General features: G+C 38.7%; 1 protein-coding gene across 7 annotated transcripts in view; it reads left to right on the top strand.

The window, feature by feature from the left end:
- Positions 1–19,999, top strand: part of LOC144979641 (EEIG family member 2-like) — a 72,644-nt gene that overhangs the window by 32,982 nt on the left and 19,663 nt on the right. For 6 of the 7 annotated variants that reach the window (XM_078926460.1, XM_078926465.1, XM_078926461.1 and 3 more), the window contains 2 exons: positions 17,975–18,474; positions 18,931–19,032. In XM_078926460.1, the coding sequence (XP_078782586.1) occupies positions 18,991–19,032 (42 nt within the window). In that variant the 5' untranslated portion in view covers positions 17,975–18,474; positions 18,931–18,990. Of the gene's footprint in view, positions 1–7,143; positions 7,354–17,974; positions 18,475–18,930; positions 19,033–19,999 lie in introns of those variants that run through there. The other variant, XM_078926463.1, reaches the window with a different exon arrangement.

The following is a 19,999-nucleotide window of genomic DNA, read 5'->3' as shown; positions in this document are numbered from 1 at the left end:
TTCTGCTACTACTAGCTACTACTACTAACTCCTATTACTGTTACTGCTACTACTACTTCCGCCGTTTAATTCCAGAAGTGCCTCTTCTCATTGGTGTTTGTTTATCTTCTCGTTCCTTGTTAACAAGCTTAATCAATTTGATCTTTTCGTGAACACGACATCGTATTGATCTGTAATTTTCAAGGCTTTAACCCATTAACTGCCGGACTAAAATGAATTTCTTTCAAGTCATGACTCACCCAATCTTCCCTGTGCCGTCGGGTGCTTGATGTAACACCAAGCGATCGCCAATGTTCTCGGTCTTGCGCTGCTTGGGCTGCGGTCTGCAGGCTGAGGCCCTTGGGCTTTCAATTCTTCCTGTACTGTTTTTCTCCTGGTCTCCTTAGGTCTAAATCGGCTTCTATTTCCTTGCAGTCCAGCGTAACGCTGTTCTGGGGGAATGCAGTCCGCTCACATCCCTGCAGACATGACCGAGCCACCTCCAACGTCTGGTTTTGTAATAGTAATTGGATTCAGTAGTTTGATGTCACGCCGCCCGGCAACGGCGGCCATCTTGGTTCTAAACAGAGAAAATCATTACTTTTTATTCTTCATGCTGGCTAGAACTTTTTATATGCCTTGTGATCAGAATGTGTAAAAGTCAAAACATGATCAAATTTATGTTTTTTCCCCCTCTGGATACGCTTTTATGCTCGCCGGGGAAATATTTCACACGGGCGTCCGCCATTGTTCCAATAGTTTAGAGCCAGTGTTACTAAGTTACCATGCGTCATAAGGAAGGAAGTGACGTTACGACTGTTGAAGAGTATTGTGCCCAATCTTGTTTTCTGTATGAGATTTCATGTCAAACGTCTATAATAACTGCAGTCTGAATCGTTTTCACCAATGGAGCTGTAAAAGTGTCTTGAGCTTCATTGCACATGTTACAGCTAGATCTCATGATTACAAAACGGGAAATTACTTATGGTGTCATGTGAGAATGCAACAACATCACACCGCAAGTTAAAGGGATCAAGACTATAAAAAGAACGAAGTTGACGTCACTCGGTTCTTTGTTTTTTTGTTTTTTTTTTCCGTCCAGGTTGACGAGTGATTCTCACTTAATTGTATTATCCAGACTATAAAAGTTCATGGTTACACAGAGTTTTATGTGTTGGTCCAACAGTGTTGTGGGCTTCTTTGCCAAGCGCATACTATTTATAACGGTGAAAAAGTCTTTGGGTGATCGTGCAATATTTAACGACCGCTAATATGCGACCATTTCGACACCTCTCCGCAACGTTTCCTAATTACAACATGCATGAAGGTGGTAGGTAACAGCATAGAGAATACAGGACTAGTCTGTGGGTAACAGTACTAATGATGACAGCAATACTCACGCTGTGGACCGATAATGTAACACCTCTGATATGACATGACCCACAGTCACCACACGATAAGCCGAACTCTTGGATTTGGCCCGGATTATCCAAATGTATTATTATTATTATTATTATTATTATTATTATTATTATTATTATTATTATTATTATTATTATTATTATTATTTTTATTGCGTATCCGCATTGGTGACACCCTCTTTCTGTGTGTCTGTCTCTCTCTCTCTCTCTCTCTCTCTCTCTCTCTCTCTCTCTCTCTCTCTATCTATCTATTTATCTATCTATCTATTTATCTATCTATCTCTATCTCCTCTCTTTCTTTCTTCTTGCAATGTTAACGCGTCTCGTTCTCTTCGAATATAAGACATGTCCCGGAAAATGTCCCGGAAATCGAATTATCAACTCTATTTGTACTCAAACCGGATCCGCTACCGGAGCTCTCTCTCTCTCTCTCTCTCTCTCTCTCTCTCTCTCTCTCTCTCTCTCTCTCTCTCCCTCCCTCTCTCTCTCTCTCCCCCTCTCTCTCTCTCTCTCTCTCTCCTCTCCCTCTCTCTCTCTCTCTCTCTCTCTCTCTCTCTCTCTCTCTCTCTCTCCTTCCAAAGTTTTGCTCGACGGAGACATGTTTAGGGTGAATTTTACAGTTAGAGGTACGGATTCAGGCTCGGTTTATCTGTAGTTGACTGTAATTTTGTCACTGTCTTGTCATTACCAAGACGTGGTGTGGTGTACAGTGTGTTAACGCGTGTGGGCGATTAGTAGTCGATAATTGGTCATTTATTCATTATGACATGGTTACTTAAATATTTATGTCGTTGGACAAGTGACATCACCAGCAGCAGGTATCCACCCAGTACCTAGATAAAACGCCCCCTCTCTCTCTCTCTCTCTCTCTCTCTCTCTCTCTCTCTCTCTCTCTCTCTCTCTCTCTCTCTCTCTCTCTCTCTCTCTCTCTCTCTCCGGTTCAACCATCACCTTTCACTGTATTGAATTAGTGACTTGTTTTGATGACCGCTGTTTGATATTGACAAATTAATAGAAGGACATCGTCATCTATTATTATTGTCATCCTTATTTTTTTTGGTTAGATGTCCTTTATCTATCATCCTTTGTATAATGTATAATGATGATGGCGATTGCTGCCATGTTGCTGCTAATAATAACATAAGACCTCTTTACCTATCGTCTGTTATTAATGTATTAGAAATGCATCCATGGAGTTATGGGGAGTAAGATTCTATAGAGATGGAGGATCGGGATGGGGGTGTGGAGAAGAAGAAGAAGAAGAAGAAGAAGAAGAGAGTGATGGAGAGATGTAGAGAGGGCGAGAGGGAGAGATGTAGAGAGAGCGAGAGAGATGGAGAGAGAGAGAGAGGTTGAGAGAGAGATAGATAAATAGAGAGAGAGAGAGAGAGAGAGAGAGAGAGAGAGAGAGAGAGAGAGAGAGAGAGAGAGAGTTTTCCTTGTCATCAAATTTCCAGTTTTTTGTTGTTAAAGCCGCCAGTGTCCTATTTTTTTTTTTTTTTTTTTGTTTTTGTTCAACCCTTTAACAACGATTGTTAAAAGCATTTTTCAAAGTGGCCAACGTGCTGTGTGATCATTTTACGCATTTATTTCTAAGCTTAATGTTATCTCTAAAATAAAAGAGTGCTAACCCCTGGAGAAATAATATCAGGTCACGCTCTCTAATTTAAAGTAAAGCTTTTATGGCGTTTGTGGGAAATGTCTTTGTTTTGTTTTGTTTTATAAATATATTATTAATAATACTTGGATTAGGTTGGGATGAGGGTTGCGATGGGAATTGGATCGAGTCAAACAGTTGATTTTATATTTGTTTTTTGTTGTTGTTTGTTTTGTGTTAGTTCCCTCTCCTTTCCATCTATCTATCTATCTATCTATCTATCTATCTATCTATCTATCTATCTATCTATCTATCTATCTATCTATCTATCTATCTATCCATCTATTTATCTGTCTGTCTGTCTGTCTGTCTATCTATCTATCTATCTTTCTATCTGTCCAGCTATCTATCTAGTTGTCTGTCTGTCTGTCTGTTTGTCTTTCTATCTACCCATCTCTCTATATAACTCTATTTGTCTATCTATTATCTACACATCTATCTATCCATCATTCTGTCAATCGATCAATACATCTTTCTATCAATCTGTCATTTTAAACACGTCTGTTTGCCCCCCCCCCCCTCCCCCATCTCTCTCCCTCTCCCCCCCCCCCCCCCTCTCTCTCTCTCTCTCTCTCTCTCTCTCTCTCTCTCCTTCCCTCTTCCCTTGTCGTATAGTTTGCCGACTATAACTTATGTTTTTTTCTTCGTTGTATTTCCTATCGTCAAGAAGGTCTAGTCATTTGGACGGAGTGTCGTAACTCAGGGTGTCATCTGTCTCTGACAGGCACGTACGTCCACGGCATTGATTAGGAAAGAATTTGTATCAACAATTGGCTGGATGTGTTGTTGATGTTACGTTGCTAGTCATTCATGTTATATCAGGGAGATAATATTTGTGGTTGTCTTTTCGTCTGTTTTTTTCTAGTTTGTGTGTGTATGTGTGTGTGTGTGTGTGTGTGTGTGTGTGTTAGAGAGAGAGAGAGAGAGAGAGAGAGAGAGAGAGAGAGAGAGATTTAAAAAGAAAGATAGAGAGACAAAGAGAGAAAGAGACCGAGGAAGGACGATAGAGAGAGAGAGAGAGAGAGAGAGAGAGAGAGAGAGAGAGAGAGAGAGAGAGAGAGAGGGAGAGCGAACTGATACGATACTTGGCTTTTATGGTCGTTCTTTTCTTCTGGTTTTATGGGTCTTTTTGTTTGTTTGCAAAAACAACACCACCAACAAAACAAAGACGGCGACTACAACAATAAACAACATTATTCAACCCTTCCCCATAAGTAATAACTTTTAATTAATGATATCAAGTTTACAATTGAAATTTGTGACGTCAGATTATCAAGCGTTAAATATTTCATAATGTAAATGTTGCTGCTCGAAGCTCGAAGAAATAAATAATATGAAATTGAATCTAAGCTTAGATTTTATTAAAAGAACAGATCAAATGAACTTTTCGGTTTTCCCCTTTATCAACAAAACAGGATGAATGAAACAGTACAGATGAATGAGATACTGGGGTAGTGGCGTTGTTACAATGAATGTTTCATTAAAATTGTTTTTTTTTTTAAATTTCAAAAACAAATATCATCCAAGCATATTTGTAAATGTATTTTATTCATATTATAACAAAAACACAATCGATTGAGGGGAAGAATAAAAGAATTCTTTCGCTCTTGCGTTTTGGAATTCGAAACTTGTTTCCAAGGGACCACTCGCAAGCTCGTCAGCGGTTGGGAACACGTCCGGAATTCCAAAAAAGCAAGAGTGTAAGAAGAATTGTATACAGTGGCGTGGCATGCTTACAGTACAGGTGGTGCCAGAATCAGAAGAAAATCACTTAAAACATGCTATATTTGTAAATACAAAAGAAAGAAAAAAATATACAGAAAAGACTTACTCAAAAGTAAGAGGCGGTATTTACCATTTCTCAGGTTTTAAAAAATTTTAAATGCTATAATCCATTTTTAAAAGATGGATGTGGTGCCAGGCACCAAATCAACCAATATAGCCACGCCCCTGATTGTATAATATTATTATTCTCTAATAAATATGGTAATATAGAGGAAGGCGTCCGACTGAAAAATTGGCATTTTTCCGATGATTTTCCACTCGAGTTTCTGTATCTAGGTTATTATTTTTTAATATTTATTTTATGTATTGCCTTTGTCGTCGTTCTCAAACCCGCTGGACTTCATTCATTATACAAGACGAAAGTTATACTATTATGTATTACAAACTGATATTTCTACCGTGCTCCGATAAATAAACAACATATTAAAAATATTTTGACTAGAAAAAGTCGTTCTTCAAATAATCATTGATTGAAATTTAAACTTGAGCTTATATATATATATAGCGCAATATCCACTAACAGTGCTCAAAGCCCTTTACAAAGGCTCCCTAACCAACAGCAACACATAACATGTAGAACGAGACATTACGCCTATTAGGCGATATTACATTTTTTTTTAGTGACAGAGACAACGCTGTTAACGGCCAGGTACTCATTTCACACCTGAGTACGGTGAGAAAATGTGAATAAAGAGCCTTTTCCAAGGACTCAACTATGCGCCGAGCGAGGCTCGAACCCAGGGCCTTCCGACCCGAAAGCGAGTGTCATACCACAAGACCACAGTGCCGCACAAATTAACCGTCATCGTGTCAAAAACTCTCAAACCTCTGGAGTCTTTTTTTTTGATGGAAGTCCAAGGGTTGGGAGATTTTGACAAGATGGGGGTCGTTTACATCGATCCAAATTTGAAGGACGAGTTTTCTGGCCAAGATGTTTAAAACGTGTTTTTTGTTGGGGCCTTTACTCTCTCTCTCTCTCTCTCTCTCTCTCTCTCTCTCTCTCTCTCTCTCTCTCTCTCTCTCTCTCTCTCTCTGTCTCTCTATTCTCTCTTCTTCTCTCTTTTCTCTTTCTCCTCTCTCTCTCTCTCTCTCTCCTCCCCTTTCTTTCTCTCTCTCTCTCTCTTCTTCTCCTCTCTCTCTCTCTCTCTCTCTCTCTCTCTTTCTCTCTCTTCTCTCTTTCTTCTTTCTCTCTCTCTTCTCTCTCCTCTCTCTCTCTCTCTCTCTCTCTCTTTCTCCTCCTCTCTCTCTCTCCTTTCTCTCTCCTCTCTCTCTCTCGCTTCTCTCTCTCTTTCTCTCTCGCTCTCTCTCTCTCTCTCTCTCTCTTCTCTCTTTCTCTCTCTTTCTCTCTATCTTCTCTCTCTCTCTCTCTCTCTCTCTCTTCTCTCTCTTTCTCTCTCTCTCTCTCTCCTCTCTCTCTCTCTCTCTCTCTCTCTCTCTCTCTCTCTCTCTCTCTCTCTCTCTCTTCTCTTCTCTTCTTTTTTTTTCTTTTCTAAGAGTACGGTCGTATCGGGACTCGGCCTATTTAGGTCATCGCGCGTTTCCCGTTACCCTTCATACTTTATTTATGAATTGCTCCCCGTCAACAAATTATTATTATAATGATTTGGTATTTTATAATAAGAAGAAAAATCACCCCTGGGACTTATATGAACGAGTGGTCTAAATAATATGATACTGCAATGCATCGATGCTCTGCCTTTAGGTAAAATACTCACAACATCCGCCAGCCACTTAAAACGCACCACAACACACAAATTTGTGTTATAGTCTGATTGGTAGGTGAATTTAGTGAGAATTAACAAACTAGCCGTCGGACTGCATGTATAAAAACAATAACAAACAGCTGATTAACGTCAATTTCGTTCCTTCTTTTATATTAAAAATGATATTTTTTAAAAACCAAACCAAACGAAAAACATTTTTTGGTGTAAAAAAAAACAACACCCCCTTATTATAACGGAACATGAAGGATTTAATTTAAACGTTGACGTAAGACAGACCCCGCTTTTGAAATGATCTAGAATGTATTGAAAAGTAAGTATGGTTAAAGCAGGGAGACAGGGCTTAGAATTCCCTTAGTCTCAATAAAATCACTTCGGGGGAACGGGGAGAAGAGGGGGGGGGGGGGGGGGGGGGGGGGGGGTGGGGGTGGTGGGCATGGAATTATTGGCAGATAATAACGATTTTTAAAGCTTGTTGATACAATCTTATAATGGTGTCTGTCGAAATTGCTCCAATCTCCTTCTCCTCTTCCCACGCTTTACGTGATATTATTATTATTATTATTATTTTTTTTTAATTTCATAAATAAAAGAGTGACTCTTGTTTGGATACACAGCGATTGATAACTAGGCTTCTAATATTTATACGCGGTTCGGTACGGGATTTTTCATTCATTGGTTCTTTCTTGTATGTGGTGGATGGAAATGTTTGGAGTAGTTCACTCGGTAATGTTTTTCTATGTGGTTTTAGCAGATTTTGTTGGTTTGGACATCATTTGGAGTCCAGCAGGTAAAGTCCAGTGCTTATAGATAGTTCGAAGATGACGTCACTCGGGTCTTTGTTATTGTTTTTTGCCATCCGCGTTTATGACTAATGCTCACTGAACTCTTTAACCTGACTATAAACGTTCATGGATACACACAGTTTTGTGTATTGGTCCGTTATACTTACGGATGGCAATGTTATGAGCTTATTAGCCAAGCACATACTATCTATAGATAGTTCGAAGATGACGTCACTCAGGTCTTTGTTATTGTTTTTTGCCATCCGCGTTTATGAGTAATGCTCACTGAATTGTATTAACCTGACTATAAACGTTCATGGATACACGCAGTTTTGTGTATTGGTCCGTTATACTTACGGATGGCAATGTTATGAGCTTCTTAGCCAAGCGCATACTATCTATAGATAGAATGCGCTTGGCCAAGGAGTTCACAACATTGCCATCCGGAAGTATAACGGATCAACACACAAACTCTGTGTAACCATGAACTTTTATAGATAGTATGCAGATGACGTCACTCAGGCGTTTGTTGTTGTTTTTGCCATTCGCATTTGTGAGTTGTTCTCACTAAACTGTATTAACCAGACTATAAACGTTCATGGTTACACAGAGTTTGTGTGTTGGTCCGTTATACTTCCGGATGGCAATGTTGTGAACTCCTTGGCCAAGCGCATTCTATCTATAGTCTGGTTAATACAGTTTAGTGAGAACAACTCACAAACGCGGATGGCAAAAACAATAACAAAGGCCTGAGTGACGTCATCTTCAAACTATCTATAGATGCATTGCGCTTCTCAAAAAATAACTTTTTTTTATGTGTGTGTCCATTCTGCTCTATAGATAGTATGCAAATGACGTCACTCAGGCCTTTGTTATAGTTTTTGCCATCCGCGTTTGTGAGTTGTTCTCACTAAACTGTATTAACCAGACTATAAACGTTCATGGTTACACAGAGTTTGTGTGTTGGTCCGTTATACTTCCGGATGGCAATGTTGTGAACTCCTTGGCCAAGCGCATTCTATCTATATTTTTGAGCATTGTGCAGAGGATTGCTTTAAGTCCGACACTTTACACAGAGGTCTAAGGTTTATTGCTCTATGTATTATTGACAGGTTTGGGGTCCATCTTGAACTATCGATATATTGATATTAATAAAAAAAAATTCTGGTCAAAGGACAAAAATGAAACAATGTAAAAAAAAAAAAATTATAAAAGAAAAAAAATCATTTAAATCGAGCTATATTATTCGAAGGAAACGTTTTCCGGCCCAGAATAGAAGAAAAAATAGTCCTTCAGAGCCATTAAGCCCATGGAGTCAGAGTTTATCCCGGTTTTTATAGCGTGAAATGGACAATATCAATTGCTTGCTGTCCTTTGGATAGGACGCCAGTCCATCGCAAAGTACTTTCCGCCAAATCTATCAGACTCAGCTACCCATTCACTGCTGGGTATACAGGAGGGTCAGAAAAAATCTCGACCTCACCCGGGATATCGACCTTGGTCCCTTTGCGTGTGAGTGAAGCGAGTGCTCTACCAACTGAGCTATAGGGACCCCCCCCCCCCCAAAAAAAAAAATGTCATTAAAACTGTTTTGTCAGAGTAATAGCAGTGTGGTGTTGATTCTTTTTTCCTTCTTCTTCTTCCTCTTCTTTCTTCTTACCTTTGTGAGCCCCAGGTCACGAAATGGCTATTGATCCCCCTGTTCGATCATGGCCTCCTTAGGCAAATTGGAAAGTTGGCCGGTGGGCTTTGTTTTGTATGATATATCTCCTCTCCCTCCCTATCGCTTAATCCTTCTTTCTCCCTCTTTAGTATATTATATTGTCTGTATGTATGTGTCTCTCTCTCTCTCTCTCTCTCTCTCTCTCTCTCTCTCTCTCTCTCTCTCTCGTCCTACTTCTCTCACTAATTCCTCACCCCCCTAACTCTCTCTCCTTCTCTCTCTCTCTCTCTCTCTCTCTCTCTCTCTCTCTCTCTCTCTCTCTCTCTCTTTCTCTTTCTTTCATCCTTCTCAGTAACTGTATCTTCCTCCCTTCCTCTCTCTCTCTCTCTCGTTCTCTCTCTCTCGCTCTCTCTCTGTCTCTCTCGTTCTTTCTTTCTTCCCTTCTCTCTCTCTTCCTCCCTCTAATCACCCTCTCTGTGCCTGTCTTTTCGCTCTCTCTCTCTCTCTCTCTCTCTCTCTCTCTCTCTCTGTCTCTCTCTCTCTAACCTCTCTTTCTTTTTCTTCCTTTCTCTCACTCCCTCTAACCACACACATAAGCTCTCTCCCTTCACCTCTCTTCGCTCCCTCTTTCTCCCTCTCCGTCTCTCTATGTCTCTCTCTCTCTCTCTCTCCCCCTCTCTCTCTCTCTCTCTCTCTCTCTCTCTCTCTCTCTCTCTCTCTCCCTCCCTCCCTCCCTTCTAAAAGTCACCAAACACGATGTCATCACATCGTAAGCCATAGTTCCCTTGTATCCGTCTTTTCTTTTTTTCTTTTTATCCCTTGGTCAATTCGTCTTGCTTACTGACCGTCCCATTAATTAATTAGCTGTGTCTCATGTCCTTGGACTTGGCTATCACGCCCACTCCCCTCTCGCTAATGAGCGAGGCTGAATGAATGAGCCTGCAGATAGAGAGGATTAAAAACAATGTATTAATTAATTTATATAAAACCACAGGGTTAGAGTTTAATCCCTGCGTCGGAATCGTGCGCTTGAAAAGTCATGATTACATTCCCCACCCCCAATCCACGCCATCTCCAGGAGATGCCCCCTTTTCCTGCTAAAGCCAAAGACCGGCTTTTTAATAATCTTCCGGCTGATCTTGGTCAGTATTGATAGAATGCGCTTGGCCAAGGAGTTCACAACATTGCCATCCGGAAGTATAACGGACCAACACACAAACTCTGTGTAACCATGAACTTTTATAGTCTGGTTAATACAATTTAGTGAGAACAACTCACAAACGCGGATGGCAAAAACCATAACAAAGGCCTGAGTGACGTCATCTGCATACTATCTATAGTCTGGTTAATACAGTTTAGTGAGAACAACTCACAAAAGCGGATGGCAAAAACAATAACAAAGGCCTGAGTGACGTCATCTTCGAACTATCTATAGATAGTGTGCGCTTGACTAGCTAAGAAGCTCACAACATTGCCATCCGGAAGTAATTTGGACCAAAACCAAAACTATGTGTAACCTTAAACGTTTATAGTCCGGTTAATACAGTTTAGTGAGAAGTACTCATAAACGCGGATGGCAAAAACAATAACAAAGACCCGAGTGACGTCAACTTCATTCTATCTATATAGTGTGCGCTTGGCTAGCTCAGAAGCTCACTACATTGCCATCCGGAAGTAGAACGGACCAAAACACAAAACTATGTGGTACCGTGAACTTTTATAGTCTGGATAATACAGTTTAGTGCGAGAATTACTCATAAACGTGGATTGCAACAAAAACAAAAAAAAAAACAAACAAACAGCAAACAAACAAACAAACAAACAAACAAACAACAACGACAACAACAAAAAACAAACAATAACAAAGACTCGAGTGACGTCAACTTTATTCTATATATTGGTGAGGTTTTTATTTTTTAGATTTATTTATTTATTTATTTTTATTTGAAAGATGAAAGCATTGGCTGTTGAAAGGAAGCTAGATGGATTTGTATCCTTTTCTATGATTTAAGGGCAATGCCATTTATTGATGAAGAGAAGATTTTTACGAATTATTTTCATATATAAATTTATGTTCTTTACAATAAATTTTTGTTCAGGCTTTAAAATCTATCTTTTTTAAAAAAACAAGGGCATCCCAGTCTCCTGTGTGAGCGCAATCCAAAAGTTACTCTCATTCTTATAATATATCGAGAATAAAGATCTGAAGAAAGTTTATGGGAAACAGCGCCGGACAAAGCAGATATATATATATATATATATATATATATATATATATATATATATATATATATAGAGAGAGAGAGAGAGAGAGAGAGAGAAGGTTAGATATATATATATATATATATATAGATAGATAGATAATAGATAGATAGATAGAGAGAAATAATATATAATATATATATATAATAATAAAATATAATATATATATATATATATATATATATATATATATAATATATATATATAATAGATAGAGAAAAGAGAGAGAGAGAGAGTAAATTATAAATGGGGGGTGTTGTGTGTGTGTGTGTGTGTGTGTGTGTCTGTGTGTGTGTTGGGGGGGGGGTGAGTGTTTTATGATATTACTTACTGATTTCAAGGTGCAATCGAGATTATTTCTGAACCCTCCCCCTTTTTTTCCACCTAGCAGTGATCGGGTAACTCGATGAAAGGGAAACCCGAAACGTCCACATTATTTGTCTTCATTGATTAATTTGAAGCGTCCATTCCATTTCCTATTGTTAGTTAATGGTCAATCACCCAGAAGCTGAATATGTAAGGGAGTTATTAGTAAAGGGCTAAGGAGAGAAAAAGTATGTACATAATATAAAAGGAGAGAGAAAAAATGTAGCACTTGGAAAGTCATGGGGGAAAATTGAGCTTTATATAGAGCGCAATATCTACTAAATGTGTTCAAAGCGCTTTACAAGGGGTCCCTGGTCAACAGCAACATTTAACATATAGGACGTCTGTTTGGCGATATTACAATTTTTCGGACAAAGACAAACGCTGTTAACGGGCAGGTACTCATTTTACACCTGAGTACGGTAAAGAGCCTTTTCCAAGGACCCAACTATGCGCCGAGCGCGAGGCTCGAACCCAGGACCTTCCGATCCGAAAGCGAGTGTCATACCGCAAGACCACATCATAGCCGCATCTATCTATATTTATTGATTTTTTTGCCATATTTTAATTCGTGCTTCCTTGCAAAAGGGGGCATTCTATTTATTCTGCCCCATCATTGTTTTTGTTTATTCACCTTAATTAACTACGCCATTCACACATCTCTCAATCGTCCTTAGTGTTTCATTCATCGTGTTTTGTTGATAAAGGGGAAACCCGAAACGTCCACAGTGTCTGTCCTCGTTTAATAAATTGAAGCTTACATTTCATTACTTATCGTTATTATTATTTTTTTTTTTTTTGTAGAAAAGAAATAAGATTGACTGAGGGTAACGTCACGTTTTGAAAAATCGACTCTTATTGACAATCCCAGTGTCGGGTTTCTGGACTCTTTTTGGTCTGCATTTTCTGGGATGTCACGTTCCGGGGAATTATGAATGTTTCATTCTCGATGATTTTTTCGTTACGGAAAAGTAATGCCATCTCATTCGTCCCTCAAATCGGTGTCACGTTTCAAGAGTTATCCCCCTTCAGCATGATATTATAAGAAATGAATAAAGATGACGGCAGTGAGCTCTTCTGGGTGGGGTTCATCCTGACCGTCCATAGTGTGCAGGGAGGCACTTACTGTGTCTTCTATCCCCCTATATCTGTTTTCCAACATGCTTCCTGTCTTTGTCTTTGGAATGAGATTACTTGGTTTTGTCCTGACCCTGGCCGGATACCCTGCAAATGTATAGTTAGAGTTTTGGGAGATGATATTTTTCCACCTGTAAACCATACCTCTGTTTTGCACTGTATTATGTTATGTTACATATTTATAAACATTTGAGTGTATTACCCTGAGTGGGGACTTGTGCTTCTGTCTGGATGAGACATTTAGGTAATCTCAAACTAAGTACTTGTGCTCTTGGAATCTTCATCTGTTTCCTATTTGAACCAATTCCCCTTTGTCATACCTTTTCATGTATGCTTTAATTGTAATTATAGAACTTTTTACTATCCCATTTTCTTCTTTTGTACTGGCGCTGATATGGACAATAATGTGTTGCAAGCGCCGTAAAACCCTTAAAAAACAGCTAGCTCTTCGTTATTTTTTTGCCCAGGGTTCGAGTTCCGCTCCGGGCGGCCCAACGTTGAGTACTTGGAAAAGGTTATTATTTACATTCTCTCACCGAACTCAGGTGTAAAATGATTACTTACTTAACTTATTTAATCCTCATTTAAAATGATTACCTGGCCGACCAGTGTACGTCCATTCAGCTATGAGTGAGAATGTTTTCTTCTTCTTCTTCTTCTTCTTCTTCTTCTTCTTCTTCTTCTTCTTCTTCTTTCTTCTTCTTCTTCTTCTTCTTCTTTCTTCTTCTTCTTCTTCTCCTCCTCCTCCTCCTCCTCCTCCTCCTCCTCCTCCTCCTCCTCCTCCTCTTCCTCTCTCTCTCTCCACTATGTCGTGTCTTTTTTAGTCACATGTCAGTGACCCGGTAATTAAAAAATAAATAAAAATAGACCACGTATTTAAGTACCTACCGATTTTACCTTCGTCCTACTTTCACCATAGCCATAGTGGGTCGTTAACCAGCACTCTATGTCATTTCAATACGCTCTGAAATATTGGATTGCTTTATCTGTATAATATACACAGAATTATTACATTGGAGAAATGTTATTTTAAAGAATTGAATGTTTTCCTATCACTCCAGCCCGTACCCATGTCTCTGTCTTTACGTAAGGGGCACCACACACCAATTTCCTCTTCTTCTTCTTCTTCTTTCTTCTTCTTCTTCTTCTTCTTCTTCTTCTTCTTTCTTCTTCTTCTTCTTCTTCTTCTTCTTCTTCTTCTTCTTCTTCTCTCTCTCTTCTCTCTCTCTCTCTCTCTCTCTCTCTCTCTCTCTCCCTCCTCTCTCTCTCTCTCTCTCTCTCTCTCTCTCTCTCGTTTTTTTTTTATTATTTTTTTTTTTTAATTTTTTTTTTTTTTTTTTTTTTTTGTCATTTCTCCCTGTGATCCAAAATACAGTGGAAGCCGAGACTGAAGACTGAAATACAGGAATGGGGGGGGGGGGGGGGGGGGGGGGGGGGGGGGGGGGGGGGGGGGGGACTTCTAGACTGGCAATAGGGTTTTAATGGCAGACGACGCATATCGATGCCAGGCCGTACCAAGTTCGTAAGATTTATTTGTAATATGTATAACTTAATTTGATTCAAGTTTATGCGAGGTCGTTAATTGGGTGATTACTTCTCACTAAATTCTTTCGAATAAGCGTTTGATGCTGTGCGCATGGCGAAGAAACTCACAACATTGCCATCCGGAAATATAGCGGACCAACACACAAAAAACTATGTGTAATCTTGAACGTTTAAAGTCTGGTTAATACCGGTTAGTGACAATTACTCATAAACATGGATGGCAAAAAACAATAATAATGACCTGAGTGACGTCAGCGTGGTTCTATCTATAGTTTTGTGTATTTGTTCGAGTGATATTGCATGTAGAAATGGTGTTTATTTTACTTAAAAACATACGATCAAAACTCAAAGACTATGTTTACCGATTCGACATTGAAAACTCACATAATACGGAAGCAGCCCCGTAGTTTCTTGTCTCGACATTACCATTTTAGTCTCGGGTGTATCAAAATACCGTTTTGGCTTTCCCAAATTATAAAAGGCTGTCATGGTCAACAAGCTCTCCATGTCATTTACTCAGTCTGTTCTCACAGATTGTATGCTGACACAATACGTTAGCCTATGATAACACTAAAACTAATATAGCGTATTCTAACGCACACTGACAAAACGCTTCTTCTTCTTCTTCTTCTTCTTCTTCTTCTTCTTCTTCTTCTTCTTATTATTATTATTATTATTATTATTATTATTATTATTATATATTATTATTATTATTATTATTATTATTATTATTATTATTATTATTATTATTATTTTTTATTTTTAATTTATTATTATTTTATTATTATTATTATTATTATTATTATTATTATTATTATTATTATTATTATTATTATTATTATTATTATTATTATCCTTATTATTATTATTACTATTATTATCATTATTATTATTAAAAACCAAATCAAAACAAACCCTCTCAAACCTGGGATTTCGCCCGAAGTCCCAGGTTTGTGTGTTGTTTTTGTTTTGTTTTTTTTCTTTTCTCTCCCAAGATGAGAGCCATTTTAATCGATCGATATATTTCGAAGTTCGAAGGACGAGTTTTCGGACCCAAATTTTGAATACGTCATTGTTGAGAATACGACGTTATTGCTTCTGCCTTTATGCCAATAATAATGTGTCATGAGAGGAATATACCGGGACCAGTTGACAGTTGGAATAACAACACTATACCCAATGCCAAGTCTGTATCAATAAACTGCTGCTAACTCTTTGCTGCATGTCACCCGGCCGGGGGTCACAAAGAGGACAGGCCTTTTGCAGATAGTCGTGCTGTGTTGTAACTAGATTTTTTCTTCTTGTTGACATCGGCCGTATGTCTGGAATCCATTATATTATTATTATTATTATTTATATTGTTATCTCGCTTTTCTTTCTTTTCTTTTGTTTTAACCCCCTGGACTAGTCGTTGCCGTCGTCGTTGTCGTCAACATCGTTGTTGTTGTTGTTGTTGTTGTTGTTGTTGTTGTTGTTTATTTCGTTGCTGCTGTTGCTCTGCTATTTAAACAAAAAATCATTCTTCTGATTTTTCATTTTTTTTTATTTTGCGCGGTGTAACGTTCAAATAACTTTCCTTTGCTTCCTATTCGGTATACAATACTATTTTGGAACAGCCTCGCATTCAGAAAAAAAAAAAAGATTAAAATTAAAGGGAGAAAAAATGAATACCAAAACATTTGAGAGTTCTTATAAATAATAATAATAATAATAATACATGTATACCGGTTGGGTGACAAAGGTCATTAACCCCCCCCCCCCCCCCCCCCCCTCTCTCTCTCTCTCTCTCTCTCTCTCTCTCTCTCTCTCTCTCTCTCTTTTTCTCTCTTTTTAATGTTTTTGTTTGTGATGCTAGAAAATGAAGTAGTTTGCAATAATACCTCCGGAAATATTGTGTTTATTGAAAAGCACTATGTAATCTTATAACGGTTTACGTCGTCTAGTGTCAAAATTGTTGTCATGTGACTCGCTTCAGGCAGGAGGTCAAAGTGACCTTATCTGATCTCAGCTACTCTTTGGACTTGTTTGTGTGGGAATTCCAAGTTTCAAGTGTAACGGGGGGTGTCTGAGTGGTTAGATAGAGTTTATGTAGGATGATGAGCTCTCTTTAGATTCATGGAATTTCATAGATCCTCCACATCTGAAAATTCTGTAAATAACAAATTATAGCTCAACATTTCTCAACTAAACAGTAATCTGTCACTGGCTGGGATTAGGTCGAGTCATTGAGACCTCGCTCAAATTCATAACCCCCGCCCCCCCCCCCCCCCCCCCCCCCCCCCCGGGCCCATAAAAAAGCAAAACAAAAACAAACAAAAAACACGCGCACAACAAACCAAACCAAAACAAAATTACAACAAACCAAAAACAAGCCCAAAACAATACCAACCCTCCTCCCACCAAAAATCTTTTTAAAGAAAATTGAAAATCAAACAAACAAAAATACCCCACACAAACAAGACATAAACAAAACAAAGAGGACAACAAAAAAAAAAAAAAAAAAAAAACAAACAAAAAAAATCCAACAAAACCCAACCCATCCGCCTATGGGCTTGTCTTGTTATCCGTCCACATCCAATCCCTCCTCTAAACAGGGCAACTCCATTTGCACTGAACGTTGAAAAGTTCATTTCCCTAGTAACCGATTTCCAGGAAAATAAATCCATTCTTTTAAATTGTAAAACCCATTGACGTTGTTTTCTGTTGGAAGGGGTGACTTCATATTATAGAAAATATCAAAAGACCCGCGTAATTTTAAGTCTGTTTGAACTCCAGAGAACCTTTTGTACTATCTACGCAGATAAAGCACAATTTTTACATTTTGGTTAGAAAGCTTTTATTCTCAATAAAAAGAGAAAAAAAAACACCTTCCCCCCCCCCCCCCCCCCCAATTTTTTTTTTTACAAATTTAATGGATAAATAAAAATAAAACCCAAAAAATAATGACAAAATTAAATAAATTGAGCTTTAGTATAGAGCAATATCGACTGAACGTACTCAAAGCTCTTGGTACCTGACCAACAGCAACATGTAACATGTAGGACGTGACATGACGCCTGTTAGGCGATATTGCAACTTTTATTCCGACAAAGACAACGCTGTTAACGGCCAGATACTCATTTTACACCTGGGTACGGTGAGAGAATGTGAGTAAAGAGCCTTTTCCAAGGACTCAACCATGCGCCGAGCGAGGCTCGAACCCTCAACAATCTTTTAAAATGACCTTGCACCAACTTGTCAAAAAAAATAATTAATCATTAACCCGAAACGTTTAAAATTATCTTTTTGTTTGTATTTCTGGACAAAAACAAAGTTAAAAGGTTGTTTATGAGAAAATGGTACTACTGAAGTCCCAGGTTTGAATTTTTTGCCAAGATGATGGTCATTTTAATCGACCGATGTTTGAAAGAAGAGTTTTCTGGTCAAAATTTTAAATATGTGTTTTTGGCAGAGTTCCACATGTTGGTATCTAACTCTTATTTCACTCATATATGCATTCGACGATTCGCCACATATCATCTGGCTAGAAGTGAAATTTCACCGAAGGTTTTTGACATATTTGGAGGAAAAAAAAAAGAAATGTTCATTTCATAATGTAGTATTTTGTTTTGCCTTCTTCATAATTTTCTCTTTTATTTCCCGTTCTCTCACAGATTGACGTCACTAGAAAAACCAACGACAGACCCGTCACTTCCCGTCTACGACTCTCAGAAAACAAGTCCGTCTTTGAATAGCTAGGACCGGGAAATTGCATAGAATTGCAACCAAGCGGTTTCTGTTTTCATTCTGTTGCACTCCGGCGGAACACACAGACACACATACATACACTCAATAACAGGAGCAGAAGCGAGAATCGATTACTACTACTGTTGGCAGTCACCATGACATAGAGCTTAACAAATGACAGAGGTGGAAATCACATCGACCCAACATGGCTTTCAGGCTTGACCCTTAATTTAACCTTTGACATCTATTGGTCCTTGACCTCGTCTGAACCGTTGTTATTTTTTTTTTTTAAATTTTTATTCCACTTTCTTCTTTTGTTTACGTCGTTGAGTGGAGTTGTGTTTGGCACGAAATAGCAGGGATAGCAAATATTGCCTGGACGATTACGGCGATTTGGGCTATTGGAATCGGTTCCCAGGATTAAAGGGTAAGCAGAAATGGAGGTTATATTTTTGTCTTTTGAAAATGTTTTGTTTGTTTGCTCCTTTTCTTTTCTTTTCTTTCTTTTTTTTTTTAGGTAGTTGTTTGGGGAGGGGGGGGGGGGGGGGGGGTCATGATGGAGGAGCTGTTTTGGTATGGTAAAGAAAGAAAAAAAAAGGAGGAGGAGGAGGTGATGGTTGTGGCGGAGGAAGAGGAGGAGGAGGAAGAGGAAGAAGAAGAAGAGGAGGAGGAGGACGAATGATTGTTGTTGTTGTTGGGTTGTGATTTTGTTTTCAGTGACCATGGCGATGGATGTTTACTGTAGCATCGTTGTGGTTGTTTATTTGTTTAGTAATACTGCTGAGAAAGAAAGTGATTTTATTTTTTATCCTTACATATTTTTAATTCATTTCATTTCATTCATTCATTTGTTATATTATAATGTATTAACATTCACTTCCAGGAAGGCGTCCCTGACTAACATGTATGGGACAGTGTCGTTGTCACCAGAGATGATTCCAGTATGATGCCATTCATGTCCAAGAAGAAAAAGTATCGATTCCAGGTAGGTCATTTGTGCGTGGTTCTCCATTCCAACATTTCATTATTTTCCTTCTGTTTGTTGTTGTTGTTGTTGTTGTTGAAAATGATTAAAATCCATAGGGGGTCCCGATAGCTCAGTTGGTAGAGCACTTACTCGCTTCACGCGAAAAGGCACCGAGATCGATCCCGGGTGCAGTCGAGATTTTCTTTTCTGACTCCCCTGTCCACCCAGCAGTGATTGGGTAGCTGGGTCTGTTATATCGGGCGGAAAGTACTTTGCGATAGACTAGCGTCCTATCCAAAGGGTAGTAAGAAAATTGCTTTTGTCCGTTTCACGCTATAGACACCGGGATAAACTCCGGCTTGTACTTCACCGAAAAAAAAAAACGTCGTTTCCTTCTTTTGATGACTTTTAGTAGTTCTGGCATGGCCTCCAGCTCTTCTTCAAGTATGCTGTTATTCGTTCTTCTTTCCACCCAGCTCACCCTCATTATACTTCTGTAAAACCACGGCGCAGAAGGATGGATCCTCAAGAACAAATACGTAAAACATATAAACTCTGCTGAGATATTGTGCTCTTTACGAGAATAATTTTCAGCTTTGTTTTGATTTGAGCAAAGGGTATCCCTAGTCTTACCCCAGTACTGCAATGATCTCATTTTTGCAGCACTTGGTACTATTTACTTTAATTTGCACCAGTGTCACGTCATTACAGATTACCTGCAATCCAAAAGTTATTTTAAAATGGAGATTCGATTTATCGTTGATATTATACCGTGTTTTATGCTCTCAATTTTTATCCATTTAAGACACACACACACGCGCGATTTATGCTCTCAATTTGTGTCCATAGAAGACACACACATACACACACAAAACACACACACACACACACACACAGAGAGAGAGAGAGAGAGAGAGAGAGAGAGAGAGAGAGAGAGAGAGAGAGAGATATGTTGAATGCTTATATTTTGTAATGATCTCTGCAA

Source organism: Berghia stephanieae, chromosome 9, assembly GCF_034508935.2.
Source record: "Berghia stephanieae isolate SIO BIC M18660-M18661 chromosome 9, UCSD_Bste_1.3, whole genome shotgun sequence".
NCBI lineage: Eukaryota > Metazoa > Mollusca > Gastropoda > Nudibranchia > Aeolidiidae > Berghia > Berghia stephanieae.
Note: the sequence above shows the minus strand (reverse complement) of the source record. Positions and strands in the feature narration are given on the sequence as shown.